The following is a 25,699-nucleotide window of genomic DNA, read 5'->3' on the forward strand; positions in this document are numbered from 1 at the left end:
TGACCTTCGGATCAGAGGACGATCCGCTCTTCCACAGCCGCCCCTAGAAGTAGCAATAGTAATAGTAGACGTAGTATTTATTTATTTTAATCATTTTATCTATAGGTTTTATCCTGCCTCTGCTGTTTCCTCAGTACTCTTATTTTAGTGCTTTAATTTCCACTTTACCTATTTATTTATTTAAATAAATAGTTTATTTCTACATTTTAGTCTGTTTTAATGTTTTATGAATAATTTTTTGAGTCGAAGTCGATGTTTGTGCCAAATTTGAAGAAATTCCTGTGCTGTGTTTTTCAGATATTGGTTCACGTGAGGCGGAGGTAAAGTCACGTGACCTTTGATCATCAAAATCTTATCAATTCATTGTTAAGTCCAAATTAACGTTTTGGCCAAATTTCACACCAACAACTATAATACTGTCTTAGTGAAGCACTTTGTAACCAAGATTTTTTTAAAGTGCCATATAGAGTATTAATTTTACTGTCATATTAGCATTTCTATTTCAGAGATTTTATTTCCTGTTTGTGCACAGCAGCCTCAGTGTCAAAGTAAAGAAAAAACCTCTCTAGTTAAACCGCTGTCTTGTTACAGAGCGAACGACCTGCTGTGAACAAACGCAGCCAATCACAGAAGCATCATCTGACAAAGAGACGACAGACTGACAGAGAAAAGACACAATTACACCCTGCCATCAGTTACAGCAAGAATCCAAAGACGGGCGGAGAAAGGACAAAAAAGACAACAGACACGGAGTAGAGTTTAAAAAACAGCAGAGAATGAGAGGAAAATGAATCACCACAGAAGAAGACAGCAGATTTTCAGACGACGTTGAGCTGCAGCCCGGAGCTGCCGGTAATTTATTAGAGCTTCATCTACCTGCCTCTCGCAGGTAATGAGAGACGACACACAGACAGAACCGAAACAGAAATCAATGGAGCCCTCCACGGCCGAGCAGGCCTCCTGTTTTGGGCCATCAGATCAACGAATAAAAGAACCAAACGGGCCAAAACACCAGAGAACATTGGGACTGAACAACAAGCGCCTCAGGCTGGGCTCACAACAGACCTGTTCAGTGCACATGGACTCTGGTTTGTTCATTTGTGAAATCTGTCAAACTGCGCCTGAATTTAAGTGCTTTGGTGCTGTGCTGCTCCCAAAAACGGACACTGACATAAAGCAAATGATAATCTGCTCCAGGCACGTGTCCTCAGACAATCGAGAGAAATTGTGATTTCATGAGTTGTTGAAGGATACCTACTTCATGTACTGACGACAGGAAGAACCAGGGATTTAACAACCAACCAAACCAAATCGCAGCACTAAATATTGGAATTGTACATCTCTGTAAAGCACATATGTACCATTTGTACGTTATTTTATAGAGGATATGTCAAAAGTTAATGTTTTTTAGGTTTCAACAATGCCATGGTTAATATGTGGTGGTTAACTTGGTTATATTTAAGTAAAGGTAGCTGATCAATGGCTGAAACATCAATTTTTTGATGCAACAATTACAGCTGGAAATGCAGTCAAGGTCTCACTACAAAACACAGCTGGAAACGTCACCTATGAATTGCTGTCTTGCTTAGAAAAACTTTGTTTCAGTGGCACAATGACTGCTGGAAATGCAGGCAAAGGCAACAAAACATTTGTTTTTGGTAACAAAATCACACTGGACATGATACAATTGTATTGCTAAAAAGAGCTAGTTTTGGGTTCAATTAAGACCAGAAACGCTGCTGGTGTTTTGCTATAAACACAGTTTTTGTTGGCACAATCATCACTGGAAATGCCTTTGATGTCTTGCTAAAAAAACTCATTTTGTTGCCACAATGGCTGCTGGAAATGCCTCATTTTATTGCTAAAAAAAGCCAATGTTGGTGATACAGTGGTCACTGGAAATGCCACTCAAGTCTCGTTATAAAACACCCAGTTTTGGTGGCACAATTCACGCTGAAAATGCCACCATTGTATTTCTGAACAACAGCCGGTTTTGTTGCGTTGTTGAGTCACGGCTGTAAATGTAGCCAGTGTCTTACTAAGAAAACATGGCTGTGATGGCACGACTGCCGCTTAAAATGCCACTGATATGTCACTAAAAAACAGCCAGTGTTTGCAGCTGGAAATGAGGCTGATTTCTTGTAAGAAATATCCAGTTTTGTTGACATAGTTGTCGTTGAAAATGCAGCCAATGTCCCCGAACACAGCACCTGGTTTTGTTGCTGACTGATTGTGAAGTGGACTGCAGCTCGGCAGTCTCACCCATGTGCATGTGATCTGAACTCTGTCACAGAAACCTGGATATGATATGTATGAAACACACAAAAGTCAACATGCGGGGTTTGTATGAGGCCAACATTTTCCTCTGGCGCCTGGGCCAACTGACTCTGTGATTAATGGCAGAAAAAAATCAGAACAGCCTAAAAATGATTCCTAAAGTTTCTATCAGAGAAGGTTAATGTGAAAATGGGCTTGGTTACATCATTTTTTCACAGCATCGTCACGACTCTGCAGAGCTCTGCACTTTAATTAAACATTTTGCCCTGTGGTTCACTGTCTGACTATATATAACTGGGTGGTTTAATTATACTGTGTGTTATTCACACTTAAGTATGAAGTGGGAGTTTAAACTGGCAGCATGCAGACTAAATAACCAATGGATTTCCTGAGCGAGGTGTTGATGGGCTCCCAAAAAACGCTCAATAGAAAGGAAGGGAGAGACATGAGGCAAAGACATGCATTTTGCATCCAAATCATCAAATCTTAACACACAGACATGATAAAGGTATTTATATACAGTGTGAATTAGGCATGCTGTAGAAATCCTTATCTCCATGTCAATTATGAATAAATGTCGATAAATCTGCACAAAAATCATAAGAAAAAATGCTCCTCATTGCACAGTTTTGCTCAGTATCAAAGTGATTCGGTGATGGTTGTCAGTGCATCTGTGGGCACACAGCAAATAGGAACTGCTAACAGCTAATTCAGCATACTTTTAATGTCACCAGTTTCCCAAACCCAAACCAACAGAAGCTTTAAAAAAGGCATGGTTCCCACACGCTTTCGTGGACAAAAATGGAGAAAATGTCCAAAGTTTTCTGTTTTTCAGGGAACCTATAATACATTTTCTATAACCGTTAACTTGTTTGAAAAAAGGATTCTCCACACCTTTGAAAGACCACAACCTGTTTTCAGAGCAATTAAAACAAAACCAAAGTACACACTGGTGCTCTGAGTGACGGCTGTCTGTGTTATGCTCAATCTCAAAAGTGTGGTACATGGAGTAAAGGTGGGGAAGCTTTGGGATTCCTGTCCCTAAATGTTAAATCAAACCATCAAAACATTACTTTTTAAGCCCCACACAAAATAAATTAGATTCAAACTGGGCTTTTTACTTTCATTTTCATCAACTGAAGCTCCAGTGAGGGAGGGTTTCACATCCACTTTTCTTGTGTCAGTGTTTTTTGTATTTAAGATTTAAGTCCTCCACACACACACACACACACACACACACACACACACACACACACACACACACACACACACACACACACACACACACACACACACACACACACACACACACACACACACACACACACACACACACACACACACACACACACAGAGTGGACTGTCAGTGCGATTTATCCTCAGAGACCAGATGATGTGAACACCTGGACTCTCCCTCCTCAGCTGTGGGTCCTCCTCTGCTCTATTTTTATCTCCCTCCATCTTTGCCATCACTGACAGCAAAGTTTACAGCTCTCTTTTATCCTCCTCGTCTCCTCTCGCCTGAAGGATCTTCATTTTGGTAAATGTGTGCTTTGATAAAGAGCCGGTCCTCTGATGACACTTCTCCAATACAAATCAGATTCTTGGCAATCTCAGATGTAATCTGTTAATGAAAATTACCATGTTTTCTTTAATTCCTTGTAAATCATACTTGTGAACTCAGCATCACTCAGAGCATCCCTTTATAGAGCTGCTAGTCCAGACACAACGCAGCGACGCTCGAGTGTTGCAGCTCCAGCAGACTCCCCGTCCATCCAGCAGAGACACTCAGAGTCTGACAGTAGCTGCTCACGGCTGGTTAGCTCTGACTGCTGATCGTGGACCCCTCCTGCGCTCTGCATTGAGAAAACGAACTGCTCCCATCAGGCAGAAGCTACATGGTTCCAATTACACACCGCAGAAGATATCTGACAAAGTATAAAAACTCTCATTCCTAAAATCTCCCAAACTCAGGACAGGAAATGAGGGGCAGTGTTGCACGTATCTGAATGCATTTTGAGTTTCTATTTTAAGGTTCGGCAGATTATCGAACTGGCCAATTATTGGGGCCGATATTTGGCATTTTGACGATTATCTGTATCGGCATTTTATTTTAATGATTGCTGTTAAAATTAAGTGCAAAGAAAGTGTCAGCATAGGAGAAACTTTTACTTTGTAAAACCTCAGAGAGCTATTTTTAAATTCAAATTTTCACTTGACTATAAAAAAAAGTTGGTTGAAACTGTATTTTATGTTAAAAGTTTTTGCAAAAGGCATTTAAACAGAGTTTTGTGTAGGAGTTTGTTATATTTCAAATGCTAAGTATTGACAAAAAGATTTTCATTTTTATTTCAAGTGCATGTCCGTTTCAAGTATTGGTTATTGGTTATTAGTATCGGTTGACGGCTGTTGTATTTCCTGCACTTTATCTCTGAGTCCTGCTTGATTTATTTAATTCTAACAATATTTTCATTATAAAAGTACTTTGTTATCTTCCTTTAAACCATACTATATTAAATGTTATTATAACAGTAGTGCTTTCAACTTTATGACAGTAGGTACTTCATTTAACTTTATTATAACTGCAGTTTGATATCTTTATATCTTTATATTTTAGTGGTAAAGATTAGTTTATGGGACATTTAAAAATATTGAGATATATATGGTGTATCGCTATATAACCTTTAAATATCGCAATGTTATTTTTAAGCCGTACAGCTCAGCTCTACTCTCCTATTTCACTCCAATGGCTTTTTTACTGATCGGTGCATAAGAAAAGAGGTGCATACTTCCCAGTGTGACATATTAATGAATTTAGCATATTTCCTAGAAAGAAAGGAGAGAAAATGAACTCTATGTGGACCCAAAGATGATCAGTCACAGTCCTGTGGACAAATCTGTTTCAGTCCATTTGAACGTGTCTCTTCTGAGCCTTTACAATGATTTGAGCTGCAATCATTAATTAGATCAGTAAACAAGTCTCAGCACATCAAGTAACACCTGACAGGAACTTGCTCTCGCCGCCTCGTCAGTGATTTGACAGGAGGATTAAATATATATTTGTTATATTTGATTGAGCAGAGTGTGGTAGAAGTCTAACTTTCTGGCGGCAGAAAGCAGTATGTGTCAAAAAGTCTGACGGTCTCAGTGTGCTATTTGCCCAGTGAGCAGTCGGAGACGCTTCGATCTGACACATCTGATCCTGACAGACTGAAGGATTCCCTCGCTGTTAATGCTGCAGGCGGCGGATATCATCCTCTCTGACAAAAAACTGCCTTACTGTTTCAGAGCGGATCTCTACTTTTTCTTCTTTTTAAAGTAACCATTCAAACCGTGCTCATTAGGTACAACTTTACCGTTCCTTAATCACGTGTTGTAGGCGTGCTGATTCTCACAAAACACAGTAACAGCCTAAAACTAATCCACTCCTCAACTAGCACCTGATATGTCTATATCTTGTTACATCAGCACATTTTTACATAACAGTTGCGCCAATAATTGTGCTGACTTCAGTAAGCTCTGATACGGCATGATAACAATCATCATCGGCATGGTTATCCTCCACCGTGAGGGTGCAAAATACGCAGAAAAGTAGCCATTGGCCTCATTTCCACTGCAAAGCTGGACTGGACTCAACTCTGGATTGTCAGCTGATCGCCATAGCAACGCCACGTCAAACTGCCGAGACATCACCTTCAGTGCGACGTTTGCTAAATCATTTAATCAGCAACCAAGCAGAGAAATGTCTGCACTTTATCAGTTTTACAGTGCAGTTTTGCAGGCTGTTATTTTTTAAAATTTCGGTCGGTCGAATGTTTGGACAACACGAGCACATGGCAACCAATGCTGGGACATCAACAAAAACACTGGCACAGATAATTAGGTTTAGGAAGCACATATTTAAGAGTATCATGCTGCTGAAGTACGTGTTGTCTTCTTGAAATCTCGACTGCAGTGTTGCCAGGAGTAGGTACCAGGGACTATCCACTCGAAAATCCAAGGCGTGCTATACAGTTTTTGTCGGCAGCACAAAAACCTGAAAAAAACCTTGGAAACAGGTGAAACTTTAAACATGTAATTAGTTCCTGTTTCTTGTGGATTCACCACTCTCTTCTTCCCCTTCGGCCTTTCTTCTTCTCTCTATTCTGGCCTCTAATGAAGCAGGACAATAATAGAATTTGTCCTAGCAACAGACACTTTCTGGTTGTTATACAGGCGAGGATGATGTCTCAATGGGCCGTGAAGCAATCTGTAAATGGAAGCTATTTATGTTCGGAGCCGGCTCCAGTGAAAGGAAACAATCAGCAGAGGAGAATCGCTGAGGATTACTGACGCACCGTTTACTCTACAGCGTGGTATTCAGAGACGGAGAACAGTCCCGGACACGTCTTTAAAGTCCGTTCAACCAAATTAACAGAGAAAAGAACGGATTTTTCTCTCTTCCCTCCGGTGGTATCTAACCACAGAGATAGCTTTGGTTTGCTTTGTCCATGTTTTAAGCATCTGCCTCGATAAGGAACAAGCCTGCCCGTCTGACGTGCAGCTGCTCCCTCCTACCACCAAGAAAAGTCAAAGTAAAAGTCTAAAGTCTAAAGTCAAAAGTCAAAGTAATAGTCAAAAGTCAAAAGTTCGTCATTGTTATTGCTAAAAACAACGAAAGAGTGCAGCCTCTCCCAGATACATAAAACAATGTGTAAGAGATACTAATAAATGACAATAATAACATGAAATATAAGATTATTGTACTGAGTAAGTTTTTTAACTTTACAAACTATGAAGTGTCACAACCACTGTCAAGCTGTCAGAGGCACACCGGGCTCTCCCTCACCTGACAGTGAAGCTCCGTGGTGCATGGTGTCACTCTCTCACCTGACGCTGAAACTTTTTGGGGGTGGAATCCCATCTCTCCCTCACCTGTACAGTGTATGACAACTTGAAGCATTTAAAAATGGCGAGTTTGCCCATTTTCATCCCAAGACCTTACACAATGCCATTCTTCAGTGGACTTGCCCGTCTGTGTATTACGCTCTAGGTATCCATCTGCGTCTGCTGTCGATGTTCCAGGATGCCATTATTGTGATGTCAACACAAGCTGATGGTGGGATGACCCTGCGCATGGTTGTTTGGACAACACGAGCACATGGCAACCAATGCTGGGACATCAACAAAAACACTGGCACAGATAATTAGGTTTAGGAAGCACATATTTAAGTGTATCATGCTGCTGAAGTACGTGTTGTCTTCTTGAAATCTCGACTGCGGTGTTGCCAGGAGTAGGTACCAGGGACTATCCACTCGAAAATCCAAGGCGTGCTATACAGTTTTTGTTGGCAGCACAAAAACATGAAAAAAACCTTGGAAACAGGTGAAACTTTAAACATGTTATTAGTTCCTGTTTCTTGTAGTTTCCCCACTCTCGTCTTCCCCTTTGGCCTTTCTTCTCCTCTCTGTTCTGGCCTCTAATGAAGCAGGACAATAATAGAATTCGTCCTAGCAACCATAGAGATAGCTTTGGTTTGCTTTGTCCATGTTTTAAGCATCTGCCTCGATAAGGAACAAGCCTGCCTCCTACCACCATGAAAAGTCAAAGTCAAAAGTAAAAGTCTAAAGTCAAAAGTCAAAAGTCAAAGTAATATTTAAAAGTAAAAGTCAAAAGTTCTTCATTATTGCTAAAAACAACAAAAGAGTGCAGCCTCTCCCAGATACATAAAACAGTATGTAAGAGATACTATTAAAATACCAATAATAACATAATAACTTTTTGGGGGTGGAGTCCCATCTCTCCCTCACCTGACAGTAAAGCCGTGAAGTGCACAATCTCTCCCTTACCTGATGCTGAAACTGCTGGGAGTCGGTTGCGGGCGCACGATGTCCCCCCAACTGTCAGGAGCTCAGATTATTAGCTGTTGATCAATACTGAAGCTCCGGAGCCTAGAAAATGGTGTTTATTTGGACAATTTCATCTGCACTCAACTTGTCACAGTTTTCTTCTTCAACTGTGTGTTTAACACCTTTGACGGCTGCAGATATCCTATATGCCAATATATACTAACTTATCTGGCTGATAACCAACACCGACATCCTTACATATATATATATATATATAGATAGATAGATAGATAGATAGATAGATAGGTAGATAGATAGATAGATACACACTTTTCCCATCCAACCTAATTTTAAAAAATAAGAAAAATACTTCATTTAGGGGTTGATGTTTTTCATATGTTCACTTTGTCAATAATAAAAAAAAATATTGGTTTTGTCTTATCGGCTGAAATTAACATATTGGCCAATTCAGAAATTTCATTTTAAAGTCAATATCTGCCAATACTGATATTATTTTGCATCCCTGCTCCTGATATATGAACACCTGTGAAGTGACACGTCAATGAACTGAACAAAACATCCAGCGAAAGAATCTGTTTTTTGTTTTTGTGTTTGTTTATTCTCCTGTCAAACTGCCAACTGAAGACTGTTGTTAATTCATTTTCCCAACAGTATATAACCTTTAAATCTGACCTTTATGTTTCAGCAGCAGAAGAAGACAAGAGAGTTCCCTGCAGGTCACACACGTACACTGAGGGACTCAACAAGACCGGGACCGATCAGGCTGAACATGCAGGCTGAGAGGTGGGAATAATATTACAGGGCAAAGGTCAACAGCTCTCCTGCGGCTGGCACACAGTCTGTCATTTCAAGGTGCATTTTACAGTAACATTAATATGTACTGTACTGATCAACAATTCTTTCCAAACAGTGTCAGTATTTCCTCTACCGAGACCCTGCACGCCCCCGAAAAGTCAAATAAATTTCATATAATGTCACTTTTCATATAGAATAGGATCAAACCGCTTTTTAAAATTAAATAAACTAAATATGCATTACTTCAAGTGTATTGCAAAGTATTGCAGTTTTTGCAGAAATATGTCACCTGACAAAGAGCAATAGTCTCAAAGCCAACATGGAAATCCTTAACGGAGAGACACCAACCCCAACCACGGGAAAAGCAGGGGAAAATATCTGCATTTTTTAGAAGCACACAACATGAAACCAGCATCAGTGGCGAGGATGCAAACGTTAGCCCTGCTGCTTGTCAAAGTCTGAGGTCCAAGTCCTGAGCAGACCACCACCAGCTCTCCTGCTGAAGCTGTGTCCCCTGACAAGCAGCAGTGAGGAGGGACGAACTTTGAAACACCCAAGGAGGCACAGCTGGAGCTCCGTAAGAAACATCTGTGCCTTTGTTAAGAGAATGAACACTCAAGACGAAGAAATACGAGTGGAAGACGTCAGACCGGAAAAAGAACAATATTCAGCTACAGTCGTCATCTTCACTCGTGCATGTCAGCAGTCCTACTGTAAATGTGAGAATAACTCTGGATGGTGCTCGCTGAGTGGATTCAGTGACCACCTAATTACTGAGCAGCAGTGTACCGAGACAGTGAGACCTTGACGATGTTCTGCAGAATCCGCCGCTAATGAGGCTGTTTGCCCATCAAAAATCACATCATGATCCCAGTTTAATTAATTTTTAATCAGAGCTGTAAAAAAGCAAGAAACGTCAGGTCTAATAAGGCGGCAGCTGTAGTCTGAAGGTCAGAGAGATGCGAAAGATAAGGGGGGAAAAAGGTTTAAAAAATGAATTTCATGATTTTATATTGTGGAGAGAAGTTGAGATTTTATCTTATATATTTTAATGGAGTCAAAGATCGCCTTCAAACAGCACCTAGTGGACATTTGAGGGACTGCAGCTGAGGACAACGCAGCATATTTTAGCCACAGAACTTGTTACAAAGTATTACAAGTGAGCTCCAAATAACAATCATAGCTACTATACAATAAAGCTGCCTTGTCTTGCCATGCCTGCTGCCCACCAAGGGGTGGGGGAGGGGCAATTTTAGCAGCAAACAGCAGACGAATTGGACAACAATGACTAACTGCATTAGAGTGAGCATTCTGCATTACAAGAGGCTTTGACTCACAACCTCAGACACCAAGAACAAGCCACTATCGCAGTGAGCTACATGCCAAGAGAGAAACCAGAGACGGCTTCACACTATGACTGAGCCGACCACCAGGGGGCAGGATATCAGCCGTCTGTGCATGGAAAGGCAGATTTCAAACTGCTGTCAAAAATTCAACTAAAAAGAAAAAAATCAGAGAACTTGCATACTTCATCTAGACAACATAGAGATGTTGATCTTTTGTTTTTACAAAGACTGATTCGCTCCACAAGTGGAAAAACTGATGTTTACAAGATGCCACTTTCCCGTAGACTGCAATAGTTTCCATGAGGGCAAAATTCAAAATGCTGTCAAAAATTCAGTTTTTAATTTAAAATTCTGAAATGTTACAATCTTAATCTACCATGACAGCCAAACTTTGTCAATTTGGTCACGGAGCAAAAATTATTAAGTATATGTTTACAGCACCGTTTACAGTCAAACATCGATGCACCACACGCTAATTTTTTAATGAATTAAAAAAACTGTGTTGTGAAGGACAGTCTGAAGATGCCATGTAGCAAATTTGGTGTCAATTAAGCAAAAAATGTGGGAGGAGATTGGTTTAATCAGTTTTACAGTTTTTGATAAAAACAGTGTGAAGTGTACAAAATTGATTGCACGTCAGAATGATTTGTTATGAATTCTCAAACTTCTGAAAAGTATACGGTTGCTGTAGCGTTACCATCAGGACTATTGACTCGTATTTGCAGTTGAGGAGGTTTGGCATGAGACTGGACCTCTGTGCAAAGTTTGGTTCATTTTCATGCATGGGAAGTTGGATTTCCTCAGAATAATAATAATAATAATATCCATGTTGCGGCTCACCTGGCAGGCGTTGTACAGCAGCTGGTGCTCAAACTTGCGGATGCCGAGGATCTGCTGGAACATCTCGTACAGCTGCTCCTTGCTAAGGATGAGCTCTGACACGGCGCTAAGGTGCGCCCGCTGTGGCTGGCGCCGCATGTCCTCGTCCCCCCTGTAGATGGCGTCGTACTTTGCGATCCAGGAGCTCAGCACCGTCTCTTTGCTGAGGCCGTCGATCTCCGGGAGGCTGCGGACGCGCCGCTCGATGTTCTTCTTGAAGACCTCCCGGAAGTCGTTGGCCGAGCAGCCGCCGCTCTGCACCATCCGGGAGACGCGCTCGCTCTTTAGGAAGCCCTGCGGAGAGAAGATTTAGAGAATGATAAGCACTTACAGAAAGATAGACTTTAGGCAAGTTTCTTTTTTGTCTTTTTTTTTTTCGCTTTGTATTTTTTGTTAGTTTATTTTACTCTCCTTTTGTTCTTTTCATGGAATTTTCTTGTACTTGGCTTATTTCTTTCTTTGTTACCTTCTTCCAATGTTTTTTTTTTAATAAATAAATACAGCCATTTGCCCAGGTTTCAAAGGTTTAAATAAATAATGATTGTATTTCCATCTTTGTTGAGCAACAGTTTTTGTGTGAAATAATTAAAAGGCCATCTCATAAAGACACCTGTCCTAAATATATGCTTGTTGAGGAAAGACAAAGAGAAAGGGAAAGAAACGGAGAAAGAGAAAGAGAAAGATACGGAGAAAGAGAAAGAAAGATACGGAGAAAGAGAAAGAAAGATACGGAGAAAGGGAAGTAAAGTTTGCAAACTGCTGTTCTTTCTGCCTTTACTGTTCACCTGTTCTCCGTCTGTCCATGATGTCACACACACATACACGCACGCACACGCGCACACACACACACACACACACACACACACACACACACACACACACACACACACACAGAAAAGCTGACAATACACAGACTCGTTGCACTGTATTCACAGGTCTGCTACAGGCTGTGGGAATTCAGTCTTTCGCCTATATTTAGTGAGTGTTTGAAAAACCTGCATTCATGTGCCAGTGTTGGGGGGAAAGGAATATAATAAACTCTTCAGAAACCACATCTTTCCTCCAAATTGTTCAGACATTTCAGAGTGAAATTAGGAAAGGCCCCTGAGGTCAAACAGGACTGCTCTCCTCCTCACCGTGATTCAGAGGGTCTAATGTTAAACTCTCTGCTTCGTTTGTGGCTTCTGGCAAAGGTTCTTTATCCAGAGCCGCTCACCAGTCTGACGGAGGAATAAGTGGCTCTGACTGAAGCGGCGGCGGCTCAGTGTGACATTAAACAGTCTCTCAGCTGGCTGCTTCACCTCCTCCTGCGAGTCGCTCTGAGACTGTGAACAGCACAACATCAGTGAGAAAACGATTCATCTAATGGAGGCCAAGAGCTCAGAGAGCAGCAGCTGAGGACGGTTTGAAGACACAAACATGCACCAACATCAAACTGGACTCAAACATTTAGATCTGGAAAACATTTTACATATTCAGCCTCTTTCCTCTACTGATGCTCTCAAAATCATGTCTCACTTTTCGGATTTCATCAATCCAGACTACACTGTCTTTTGCACACTTCAAAAGCTAAACTGTAACCCTTTAAGAGCTGGATTCACATCACTTTCTTTATGCAGCATTCAGACGCCTTTCACAAGTACTCAGACCTTTAGGACCTGAACAAATTGGTTTGAGTCCTTTCAAAAACATGGAGGAAGAGGCAATGAGCAATGCTAAAATGATGTAAAAAATAAATAAATGAATAAATAAATAAAAGATGAATTAAAAATAAATAAATAAACAAAATAAAATAAAATACTGATTGACCGGCAGCACCATGCCAAAAGACAGCGTCAGCTCAAAGGCTCCTGAAGAGTGAAGGGGTCAAACAAACCGAACACCGGACATTTTAATGCAGAAGTCCGGTGTTTTTCGATTTCTATCAGGATGTGATGTTTTTATTTCTAAATCTTACCATGTGCCTCTTTTGCCAAACCGTGATCATCTATGCCAGCATGTGCTTTCTGTGCCTGAACATAATTTTTCATGAGGTTTTTTTTTTCCTCAGCAGCAGTTTTGGGTCTTTGAGTCACGGTGGATAACTGATCAGTCGATCTGAACAGATTAGATCAATGGATGAGAGTAGCAGCTGCCAAAGAGGTGAGTGAAAGCAAACTTTTAGACCTTGTGCAATGAATGGTTAAGTTTCACTTTCACTGTGTCTGCCTGGCACTCTTCCGCTCCCTCTGTGCCCAGAGTGGCCTACACTCTGCGCTCCGAGAGTTTGGTGCAATGAATAACCGAAGGGTGTTTTCCAATGGCGTTCCTAATAAACGGTACAGCTCCAGAAAATGAAAAACAAATACGAGGAAGCAGATGTTTTACTCGTGGCAGACTGCCACAAAAAAATTCCTTTTTTTTTTTTTTTTTTTTTACTCAGTCAAAAATGTTCTGTAAAACTTCAATTAAAAGCATAAAAGTAAAATTGCAGTGACAATATAAACTAGAAAAATAAATGTAGCAGTCACAAACCCCTGGGAGCTATATACAGGTACAATTTGTGGGAGTGAAACAACCTGGCCACAGCTTCACGCAATAATTTCAGATTTATGAAGCCCAGTTGGATGAAAACGCAGGGTTTTAATGTGCGCTTCAGTGTGCAGAGATTTCATGCGATTATACGTAATAAATCAGTTCTCCAGGGGTAAAAACATCGACAGAGTCTGCAGAGACAAAAACAGATCTGTGAGGAGAAACTTTCATCTCATTTCAATCTCTGTCAGTCCTCAGAAATAAGTTATTCATGAACGATTAAATTATGATAATACAATAATCTTTGTTAAAGAGAATCCCACACGAAGATAAAAACGCAAATGAAAGCTTTGTTTGTGTTTAATTGTTTAATTTTTCAAACTCAAGTGATCTCTTTTTAATCTAACTGCAGTAGCAGTAATTATTTAATAAATAATGTGTTGTTTTATCTTTTCATTATTGAAAAAACTTCATGTGGAGAAACTATTAACAACAAATATTGTCTCTGTGTGTGTGTGTGTGTGTGTGTGTGTTGCACTGCACAGTTTGTTTATTAAAAAGTTATTATAGAAACAAACGATGAGTGTGGGAGCAGCTGCATGTCGATCTGACCCTTCGCCTCCTTAAACGTCTGAGAGAGATAAACTGGTACATCGACCAGCAGCAGACCTGAAATAATCAAATAATATTTGTTTCAAAGGCAGAGTGGTGATAAACAACTGAAATAACATACCGCAATACATATTGTGGCTCCTTTTTTCTGCATTATCACTGAAGCATTGCATTTGAATGGTCTTATTATTCTATTTATCGTTAGTATTAAAGCCCGATTTATATTTGATGTGAGCTGTTAACGGCCACATGATTCTTTCATTACTGTGTTTACAGTCCCTGAACTGACTGTGAGCTACATATACTCAAACTTATGTTACATCCAAATAACTTAATTTAACTCAGTTTGATTCCTTTCAAAAACAGAGGCAGACGGCAACAAGCAACTTAAAGAGGTGTGCCCAAAAATCAGCAAAAAATCACTTAAAAGTTACAAGAAAATTAGCAGAAAATAAGCAAAAAAACACAAGTATGTTTAAAAAAAACCCCAAACAAACAGGAGAATGAATGAAAAAAAGTTGTAAAGATGAAGATATTTCAGCTATTTATTTTATATACTTTATTAAATTAAATATCAAAATTATTCTAAATACAAATACACTGTTTGTGCTGGGGGGTTGTATAACAACATTTTATTTATTTGTTTTATTTTAATATTTAAATCTTTTTTACTTAATCTTTTTTTTTGGGGGGGGGGTCATTTTCTTTTTTTCTGTCTTTTTTATAGTGATTTTCTGCGATGGGTTAAAGGGTCTTTCTGGGGCGTTTTTCTTTTCCAAATCAAGCACCTATAAGGACAGAGGGTGTCATATCCTCCACAGCCCTTTGAGGAAACTTGTTATATTTGAGCAAACAAAGAAAGCTGACATGTCTTGACTCAGTGGCCAGGCCCAGAGGACTGTGTGCACTGTCACACATAAAAACTATTCAAAAGGCAGATTGAAGGTTGTTCCTGTGACGGGGTCAGAAATTAGCAGGAGCCACCAGCCAAAAGCAGGCGAAATATTCAAGTGGCTGCTGGATTTGCTGCGCTCACCAGCCCCCCCCCCCAAAAAAACCAATATCTACGGTAATCTACAGAGAGGCTGGTAGATTTCGGTATGCACCAGCAGCAGGTGGACAAAAAAGTTCATTTCTAACCCCGGTGACTGACACTGCCAGACATGAAACAACACCACGTGCTCCGCCTCAGTCTGACAGTTATCAACGCCGCCTCGTGAGAGCGATAGACCTGCGGAGCGTGAAGCAACAGCAGATGGAGAGGAAACGGCGTGGAGCCACGCGAGTAACGACGTGGAACAGAAATCACCGAAAGCAGAGGAGTCTCAGCGCTGAAATAAAAGAGGAAAATCCACACAGAACTAATGTTTCTGTGTCGCTGAAATCAGCGGTGACTTTTTTAAGCAGCGGGGGGGGTGGCAACGGCGAGAGAGTCCTCTTTATGGTGATGAATGGAAACGGGCAAACGTTAAGTGGATAAAGTGGGAGGTGACAGATGCAGACGCCACCAGGGGAGCGTGCTCACAGCAGCTAATCTGCCTCTCTGCATCGCTCAGCGCAAACTGCAGAGAACAAAAAGACATTAAAGTGAAGGAGAGGAGGCAGGGCGGCCAAAAACCATAAAGCCGACTGTTTCGAATCATGACACTCGGAAAGAGGAGACAGATGTTGGAGCGTGGAGCGGGATTAAATCGTGAAAGCGTAATGAGGCCGCAAAGTGACTGGCTGCTTTCAGGTTTATTTAGGTGGGACAAGAAGAGGATTTGTTCAACAGGCAGCTCAGAGTCATGTTTGTCTGCTCAGCTCTTAATCCTAACAGACGCTAAAAAGAATAAACGGCGAGCCGAAAGTGCCTGAAGTAACTCATGCAGGGTTAGAAATATTCAGTGATGTATCAAACCAATCCAAAGTCTCATTTATCTGTTCAAGAAGATGAAAACTTCAAAAAAGAAATTACATCTACTCTACACCACCACTATAGTATAGAAATGATAAATCCCAAAAGTATGCTTTTCAATATCGTCATAAATACATAAGTCATTGTATGTAGTGCACAGCGTGCACCACCAGAGCTCGGCCAGTCTCACCTGGAAATTAAATCTACTATACACCAGACAATTAAAGACAATTTAACAAATTTAAACTGATAATCATTAAAGAATTCATTTAATAAAATATCTGTTGAGTAAATATCAAATGCGTACATCTGAAAGTTCAGTAAAAAGGAGATCTGACAGAGCGGCATGAGTTTGGGTTAAAAAAAACAGATTTTTTTCATGACAGCAGTGTTTTTAAGTCGTTTCTGTGAAATCCCTGCTGTTTTTTTAAAGTCTATTTATTTAATCACTGTTTTGCCACAGAGTATGCAACGCAACTAATGATCAGATAACACAAAAACAACAATTAGCCCTTTTCCAGAAACAGAATTACAGCTCGGTGACTGAACCGGAAAACGCTGCAGTATCTTCATCGCCGAAGCTTACACGAATCAGCCAGTCTCAGCTACGGGCAGACGGTAAAATGATCATTATTTAATGATGGTGAGTGGCATGAAAATAGACTAATGGAGCAGCCAGTGGCTCATTAGCCAGCACAGATTATTTTTCCATGTCACAGTGATCACTGTTTGCAGTTTGTCAGATTGTTTTCTGTCTGAGATCAAACGGCCGCAGCTCTGACGTTTCATTACAGGAAAATTATCATGCAGAGTGTAAATGTGGTTACTAGGTGGCATCGCCATCCACTGTGATCGGTAATTATCCTCATAACTGTGTCGGAGCACGAGAGGCCCGAGAAACCACAACCACAGTGCGAGGCTGAGGCGGGTCAGGGTGTCTGTGATTCATGAGGGTGTGTTTTTCAAAACCATCATAAATACAGGCGCTCCTCTTTCCATTAACCCTTTAAAAATCTGAGCAAATTTATCTTTATTTCTTTTAAAAACACGGAAGGAAGACAGTGAGCAACCAAACAAGAAATTAGTAAAAAGTTGCAAGAAAATTACCTTAAAATACAAAAAAGAAAAGCAAAAAACAAAAAACAACAAGAAAATACCCCCCCCAACACACACACACACACACACACACACACACACACACACACACACAGACACACACACACACACACACACACACACCTGTCTGTTGTGAGAATATGAATCCCTAAAGACATCCTGAAGTGGTCTGAGCAGGTCGATAATGAAAACGTGGAGAAAACGGCCAACAAACCATCGTTTCATCAGCGGCCTGTCACTCAGGAGCCGAAATCACCTGAAGGAAATGAATCTGCTCGCTGATGTCAGTCAGATGAGACCGACGTTAACTAGACTATACAAAACCATTGTCTAGACACTTTTTCATAGTTATTTGATTATTTTTTTTAAATAACTGTAAACTAATTCGTAGTTAATTTTCAGGTGATTTTTTCATCATCTTTGACAAATTTCTTGTGATCAAATTTTCTTTCAAAATTATTATTTTAATTGATATTTTCATATAAATGATTGTGCTATTCAAATAAAGTGTGACTGATCGAAGAAGATACATCAGGCTACACGGTCAATACTACACACATTTACTGTGGGTTTGCGCCGAAAATGTTAACGAAAATATAGAATATCATAAAACAGACTGGTGTTACAGTGCTCTGTATTTATGAGTGTTTGTGTGTATTTATACTGTATATATATAAACATACATACAAATATAAAGGTCAGTCCCTCCTTGGCGGCTCTGAGCCTCCTGTCAGCCTGCAGGAGGTTCTGACCCCCCATCCAGACCCCTCTGAGCCGGATCAATGACTCCCCCGCCCCGCACTGTACACTATACTGACGTCAGACACTCCTCCATTAAACTGAGAGACTACAGCCCTTTGACCCCCCACAAAACTGGTTTGGGTGGTCCTGAAAGCAAGAGCATTATTTTAATAATAAACCAAATAATAAATAACCAAAACAGTCTGTCGTAAACCTGCAGTCTATCATAACCCTGAAAAGTCTTAAATAACCCTAAAAAAGTCTGTAAAACAACAACAGAAAAGTCTTAATTAATCCTGAAAAGTGTAGATTTAAAAACCCTTAAAAGGCTTTAATATTATTTAAAAGTCTTTAATAACCTCCAAAAAGTCTTTGCTAATTTCTAATAGTCTTTAATAACATTAAAAAAAGAAGTCTTTACTGTTCCGGAAAACTCACTAATAAGCCCAAAATATTTTAAATATCCATAAAAAACTCTTAAATATTTACAAAAAGACTTAAAGAGCAGCAGAATGACACCATAGGAAATAGGAAAAAAACAAAATAAAAATAAAGACTATAGCCTTGAAAAACTGTTTCTGTACTTAAAGAGTCTTTTATAATCGATATTAGACATTTTTTGATATTTTTTGTATCTGGTGTGAAGCCGCAGCAACATAACACCATAGGAAACAACAATACAAAATAAATATAAAAACTAATGTAAATTTGATTTGCTATTTTGTTTTTATTTTCCATTTTATACGATTTTTCCTTTCAGGCAGATAATGAGAAAACAAACAACTTTTTTTTTTCAATATTGGATTTATACAGAAAAACATAATCAAAATTCTCGCTCATTTTTTTGTTTTTTAGTTTTCCAAATGAAATTGACTAATTGAATGATCGGCTGATGCACAGACCAGAGACTACATTAACCCGAGGACTCAGAAGAAACGCTAACGAGTTTTTAGGACCCCTTTTAAAAAAAAGAGATGGCACATTTAAAGGGATTTTATCCTCATGAAGACGCGAGCGCTGACTCCGTCCGTCAGCCTGCGGTCGTCCCTCTGCCGCTCTCCGGATTCTATAGGCGCTCCTCCACTTTGTGGGGCGACACAAATGTCAGCCATTATTACTAATGAATCCATCAGCGGGAGACTTCCTCCCTCCCTGCTGCTCAAATTAATTGGGGCTTTAAAATTTCACTAAATTATTTACACGCCAGCAGAGTGCCAGGAGATTAAAGACACGGGCGACGTCTGTTTGCAGCGACCTGAGCGTCCGCATAGCTGCTGGAGACGAGAGGGAAGACGCCGAGGCTCTGACTCCAACGGCAACAAGTAAAAACACAGCCAGCATTTTCTTCACCAGCACGGAGGAAACTGCGTATCTGAAAGTTGTAAACATGATAGGAAAGAAATTGAAATCACACAACTTTTTAGTTGTTTTAAAGGGCTGCCTGCTGAAAGTCAGAGATTCAAATCATCAGTCGGAGACCCACAGTTGACTGAGGTGGCTTCATTAAAGAAAAAACTCGAGTTTGGAGTGGAAAAATAAAATCGCAGGTTTTATTTTGAGGCTATATGGCCCAGACCCAGCTGTAAATCAAAGGCATTTGTGTTGGTAGTCTTGTATGTATGACCACATATGAAAAGCGCTATCATAGTAAGGGTGTAACAATCCATCGATCTGCATCAATATCACGATCCATATCATCCTCTTTCAGATGGGCCTTTATTTTGAAATTCTGTGTCACCGTCACATGGCGTCAGGCAGACGGGGGCAAGCAGATGAGAGAAAGAGATGTGAAAGTTATTTACACGGGAATAAATCATCACTTTGTTTTCTGAGAAACGCGGCAGAGCACGTCGTGTTAAAAAAGCCATACCGAGGAAACGAGACGCACACGCCGGGCATCTCGCTCTGCTAACTTCTGACAGCAACATTAGCTGCTGAGTTTAACAATGTTAGATTGAAAAAACGACTAAAATTCATCCGTAATGTTCTGTCAGGAGATGCAGAGACTTAAACCAGCAGTGAGTGAGAGAAAGCATAAATATAACATGTAAATTGCTAGTAGCTAAGCTAATTTATGCAATGTAAAACACCATAGGCTTATGCTAATACTGTTAGCATATTGATATGTGGGGGAAACGTCACTTACAAAACACAGTTGTTTAGTTTGTGATCCTTGACAGCTGATTTTTATACTTTTATCTTGTTGTTAATCCACATTTTGAGGATGTTGGGAAAAGTTTGTCTTTGAAGTCAGGCAGCCCTGAAGTTTTAGGGAAAAGATCCTGGTTTAAGTTAAAATGAAAACTTTTATTTTCTAGAAAGGGTATTCTGACAGCATGAACCAGTTTTAATCTTTCACACTTATTAACATGTTTTTTTATCTTTCTCTGTAACCGACTGTGTTAAATGAACATATAATATCGACTCAATCACCAGCCCCTAAATTGAATCTAAACTGAAATCGTATCGCAGACTTTGTGATATCGGCAAATATAGTTTTTTCTTGTCAAAAGTATCAATATAATGTCGAATCGTGATGAAGCCAGAGATTTACACCAATAATAAATAGGATATCTCAGTCTGTAATGATCAAAAAAAATGTAAAGAAAGTTTGATTACAATTCCCTAAAGTCCAAGGTGATGCTTGCAAATGTCAAAAAAAGTCTAAAACAAAAAATAAATTTGTTTATAATCATATAAAACAGAGAAAAGCAGCAACCCCAAACAAATATTTATCAGACTTTCTGCCTGGAACATGACTGAAATGAAAAAAGAAAAATAATTAATGCTGCAGTCACTATTATTATGGCTAAAACAGCCCCAAATTCACATCCCTTGTACGACTGCAAACTTAATGGCAAAAACTACATGTTGTCGATAAAGTTGAAGTGGAAGAGTTATTTGGGCTCCACTGGTCCCAGAGCCCCGGTAATGTTTCCCATTAGGTGACTCATTGTTGGAGCTCTTCTACAGTTTGTGAATCATCAAGACAAAAGATGAACAAAACAAAAAAGCTTTCTGGCTCTTTAAAACTGAAGGTACGGGCTTGTTGACAGAAAAATGTCAGGAGAGAAGAGAACAACAGCTCTCACATATTCAAAAGACAAAGAAGACAAAACAAAATCACAGCTCTAATTGGTGCATCTGATCGGCTTACCTATGGCAACAGCAGCCAAGGCTCATGGGTATTGTTGTTTCAACCCTTCGAAAGCTACGCAAATTTGCTTGATTTATTTAAAAAAAACATGGAAAGAAGTTACAAGAAAATTACCTGAAATTTAGCAAAAAAAAAGACAAATAACGACTTTTTTCTCGTGGAATTGTTACTCCAAATTCTCCAAATTAGGGCTTTGTTCTCTTGATATTTTGACTTTATTATAAAAATCAAACATTTTTTTCTTTAACATGGCCCTAATCCTCCGTCGTAACATCTTCGATTAATGCAAAATGTAAAAAAAGTGTTAAAAAAAAGTAGAAAACAAAAAAAGGTAAAAACAACATAATATTAACAGAAAAAGTAATAAATAAATATATAGATAAAATTGTTAATTATTATAATAACAATTATACATATAGTTTTCTGGACATTTTCTCCTATTTTTATCATTATTATTTTTATTATTATTATTGTCTTCTAAAAATTTCTTTTATTTTTTTTATTTTCTTTTCCCTGATCTGTTGAAATCAAACATTCTTGCATGTGAAAGGCGTGTGAACGCAGCACAAGAAAATGTATACCTTTCCAGGATTCAAAGGGTTAAGAGCCATCCACCAAACATACGGCCAAAAATGGCTTACCCAAAAATGTACATTATCAAAACAGCTAGTAACACACGACTGCAGTCAGGTTGGCAAGAAAGGGAAGACTTTTTCTCCGAGTTCAGAAAGAGTCATCACTTCATCAGCACAGCTGGGAGGTGTTTTGGACCAATCAGATCGCCGCCTTGATGTATTGAACTGTTTAACTGTGCTGTCACAGCATCAGTTAAGCTTTCCACCATCAGCTGTGAGGATCATCGCTGCTCATATGTTCCTTCATGCATAAAAGATGTTTTAGCTCGATATTAAAACCATCGCCTGCTTCAACTGTTAGTCTGTCAGGGAGTCTGAACGCTTCATATTTCAGCATGAAAAAGTATTCAATCCAGAGTAACCGGAGAAAAAGTTGCATTTAATTTAGGGGTGGGCGATACGTCGAATATACCGAAACAGAGCGACATGGTAGATGACCACATCGTGAGATATTATTTGAGCATTTCAGTAACTTTTTTATGCATTAAAAGCATGCGGAGTTTACGTGCAGGAGATTTAAGTGCTCACGGCGCCCTGCCAACGCTTTTCACGAAAAACGCCATGTGGACACACGCCCTGAACTGGCTCTAAAGTTTGCATTCCCTCACCTCTGCAGCAGCTGATCCTCCAACACGTCCTCATCTCAAGTCGTCTCACGTTGCCGCTTTGCAGTGGACATACACATATTACGCTCTAGGTATCCTTCTGCACCTGCTCTCTACGTGTCCATCCCGCCCCCCTCCTGTCCGCCCGATACTGACCTTCGTTTCCTCATATTACTCGTTAGCAGTGGAGTTTCAACCTGATGCCGTCCAGCAGCAGCCTTTTTTCTACCAAAACCGCTTATATACAACACATCACCCATTCATCCTTCTGCTCATATAGAACAGGTCTAAACCGTGTTTTTTTTTTTTATTAAATAAAACACACACACACACACACACACACACACACACACACAGTCAGACAGAGAATAGAGCAGAGGAGAGAGTCTACACGTGTTACGTCTAAGCGTATCGCAAAGCACTGCGGCTTTTGCGAGTGAAAGGTCAGCTGTTGATCTTAACTGTCGGAAAATCTGGCAAAAATACCGGCATTTCTCAGACGCATCCACATGAGACTAACATCAGTGGCGAGGACGCAAATGTTAGCCAGCTGATCAAAGTACCAACCAGAGGGGTACCAGCTGAAACGGCATCACCTGACAAGCAGCTCAGGACTCACCACAGGAGGACAGCTGTACGAGACTGAACATCGTAAATAAATGAATAAATAAAGTAAGCTACAGATGAATACAGTAAATAGAAATGAACGGGGGATTACTTAAATTATTTATTTTTTATTGGTTGGTTAAAGGAGCTGCATTCACACAAATGCTAAGGTGGCTTTTGGCGCCGAAAGCACTGCAAAAACATTATTTGACGAATTCGGAAAGAGAACGGCCTGGCTGTCATATATTGATCTGGTCTGATCAGCTCTGACCGGATCGCCTGATCAATAATCCACCTCACAACTCAAACTCCATCGACAGCTGCTGGGAAAAAAAGAACCAGTGCTGCGTTCACTGACCCGCAGAAACGTTTGAATTTACTCCAACTTAATGACTTCAGTGACATTTGACAAACATTAAGAGCAGATTATCCCACAGTAAAGGCAGCTGGACACCTCAAGACAGTGCGGTCAGCAATATGTCTCCTGAAGACATTTGTCTCAGAGTCACTGTGATAAAGAGATCAAATAAAGACAGTATGACTGTAATTATGTAAATGAAGCTCACACTATTAAACAATCCAACTTTCATCACGGCTTTGACTGTGACCGCGGGGAAAATGACTTCTGATTTAAAAGAAAAACACTGAAGAAGAGACTGAATTCATCACTAAAAATGAAAAACAAGTGTTAATATGTGAGGTTTTTTTTTTGCTAGTTTTAGTTTTATCCTCGATCTGAATATCCAGAATCTGAAAACCTTAGCGGACAGACGTTAATGTGACAGGCGGCAGGTTCTGATCCAGACTTTGTCCAAGTGTGGAAGCTCAATTTGATCTCATCTGACAGAGAAACCTCGACTCAAAGCACCCACAGTGCTGGTTTTATTGAGGCCGTGTGTCAACCCGCGAAGCCTGTAAGAGACCATCTACCAGCCGAAATGATCTGACAGAGTTTATTCTAAAAAAAACCAATTACTTCATGTTCAATAAAAACCCGATGATGTGCAGATTAAAGGAACAAGCGTGGGCTTCTCAAAAATCATTTTAACACCAGTTTGCCATTCCTCCTTTTAAATTGCAAATGCACAGCAGAAGCGTGAAGTGGTGGAGTTATGAAAGTCATCAGTCTGCTAAAAAGCCGCAGACGAGTATCGAGAGTCCCGACGAACAGCTGTTTGCTGCGCGTCGAGGTGACAGCTCTGGAGGATTCGCTTCGGTTCTGAGGAGAAACGTTGGGTTTGATCCTGCGGCTCAGTGTCTGATTGGGCAGGTGACGCGGTGACAAACGCTGCTTTGCTCTGATGGAAAAGGACTCCCTGCTGTGTGAAGTTACAACCATTCTGATCCGCTGAACCGAGAACAAGCAGGCGAGGAGGAAACGCAAAGAAAAACAGGAAGTTCAAAGAGCATGATGATGGAAACGAGAAGAGAGCGGATGTCGAGCTGGTTCACATTTGTGGTTTTGAATGAAATGTTTCATCAACTATTGGATGGACTGCCATTAAATTTGGCAAAGGCATTCATATTCCCCTCAGGAGGAATTTTAATATCTCTGCAATCCTTTTACTTTTTATTGCCACCGTCATTCGGTCTTTACTTTGGTTTACGACCTGCAAAGACGATCCCATCATCCTCAGCTAGATTTTGGGTTTAGCACAAATAGATTTACAAACAAGTACATGTCTTGATCAAGCTCATGATTTGTTGGTGTTATTTAATTTCTATAAAGAACAAATATGTGGAATCAACATAACACTATTACAGCTAAAATAGGTGAGTTTCCATTAACCTTCAAATTGTGCAAACTGAAATTGCGAATATGAAACATGCCTAATGGAACAATTTAACACGAGAAAGTTTTAATGCTTGCATGACATTGAATTTCAGGTGATCTGAAAAAGACAAAACTGTAATGGAAACACTTTTTTTTTTGCTTTTCTAGGTCACATGATGCTGTGTCTGTGTGCTCGTCAGTAGGAACTGGCTCCCATGATGCAGCAGGAGCTACAAGAGCTGTTAGTGCATCACATAACTCTGAGAAAGTTGAGTGAATCATCTGGAAGTTTTGAATCCACAATTCCTCTGTGAAATTGTGGACTACATCTCCCAGAAATCCCTCATACGTGGCCGCTCCCACGTATCAGGGGCTCACTTTTCCATCATGGCTCCATAACGCGCCTACGTCACTTTGGAAAGGAAATAATGGCGGCTAGTTTGGTGGCTGCAATAGAAATAAAGCTGCTAATGTTTTGAACATCCATCGCCATGGTTACTGGGATGTTATCACCAGAGGAGAAATCACAGAACACGTTTTGCACAAATCTGTAATGGAAACCCGCCTTGTGAAGTTCAGGTTTCCTGAGCATATATGTAACAGCTGCAGTACAACGCCATTTTGACTCGTCAAAGCTAAATTAAAGCATCGTCGATGGCGTAACGTTGCTTTATTAAGTGCAGGGCGGCTTCTGTCACTTCGGCGTTTCTAATTCGTCTTATGTAAAGATATTTGCAGACATTTTCAGACACCAGGGACCAACAAAGAAGCCAACAGACCTTTTTCAGACATCAGTGAATGTAAACTTTTTCTCTTCTATTACAAGAGAAAAACAAATGAGTCAACACACGAGGCAACAAAAATCAGTGAGCTCAGTTAAATGAAATGCCAGGAG

General features: G+C 40.0%; 1 protein-coding gene across 6 annotated transcripts in view; it reads right to left on the reverse strand.

The window, feature by feature from the left end:
* Positions 1-25,699, reverse strand: part of cadps2 (Ca++-dependent secretion activator 2) — a 218,898-nt gene that overhangs the window by 134,303 nt on the left and 58,896 nt on the right. For all 6 annotated transcript variants that reach the window (XM_088079645.1, XM_088079646.1, XM_088079644.1 and 3 more), the window contains exon 3: positions 11,109-11,441. In XM_088079645.1, coding sequence (XP_087935771.1) covers positions 11,109-11,441 — 333 coding nt within the window. The remainder of the gene's footprint in view (positions 1-11,108; positions 11,442-25,699) is intronic.

Source organism: Plectropomus leopardus, chromosome 7, assembly GCF_026936395.1.
Source record: "Plectropomus leopardus strain MGB_pleo_1.0 chromosome 7, ASM2693639v1, whole genome shotgun sequence".
NCBI lineage: Eukaryota > Metazoa > Chordata > Actinopteri > Perciformes > Serranidae > Plectropomus > Plectropomus leopardus.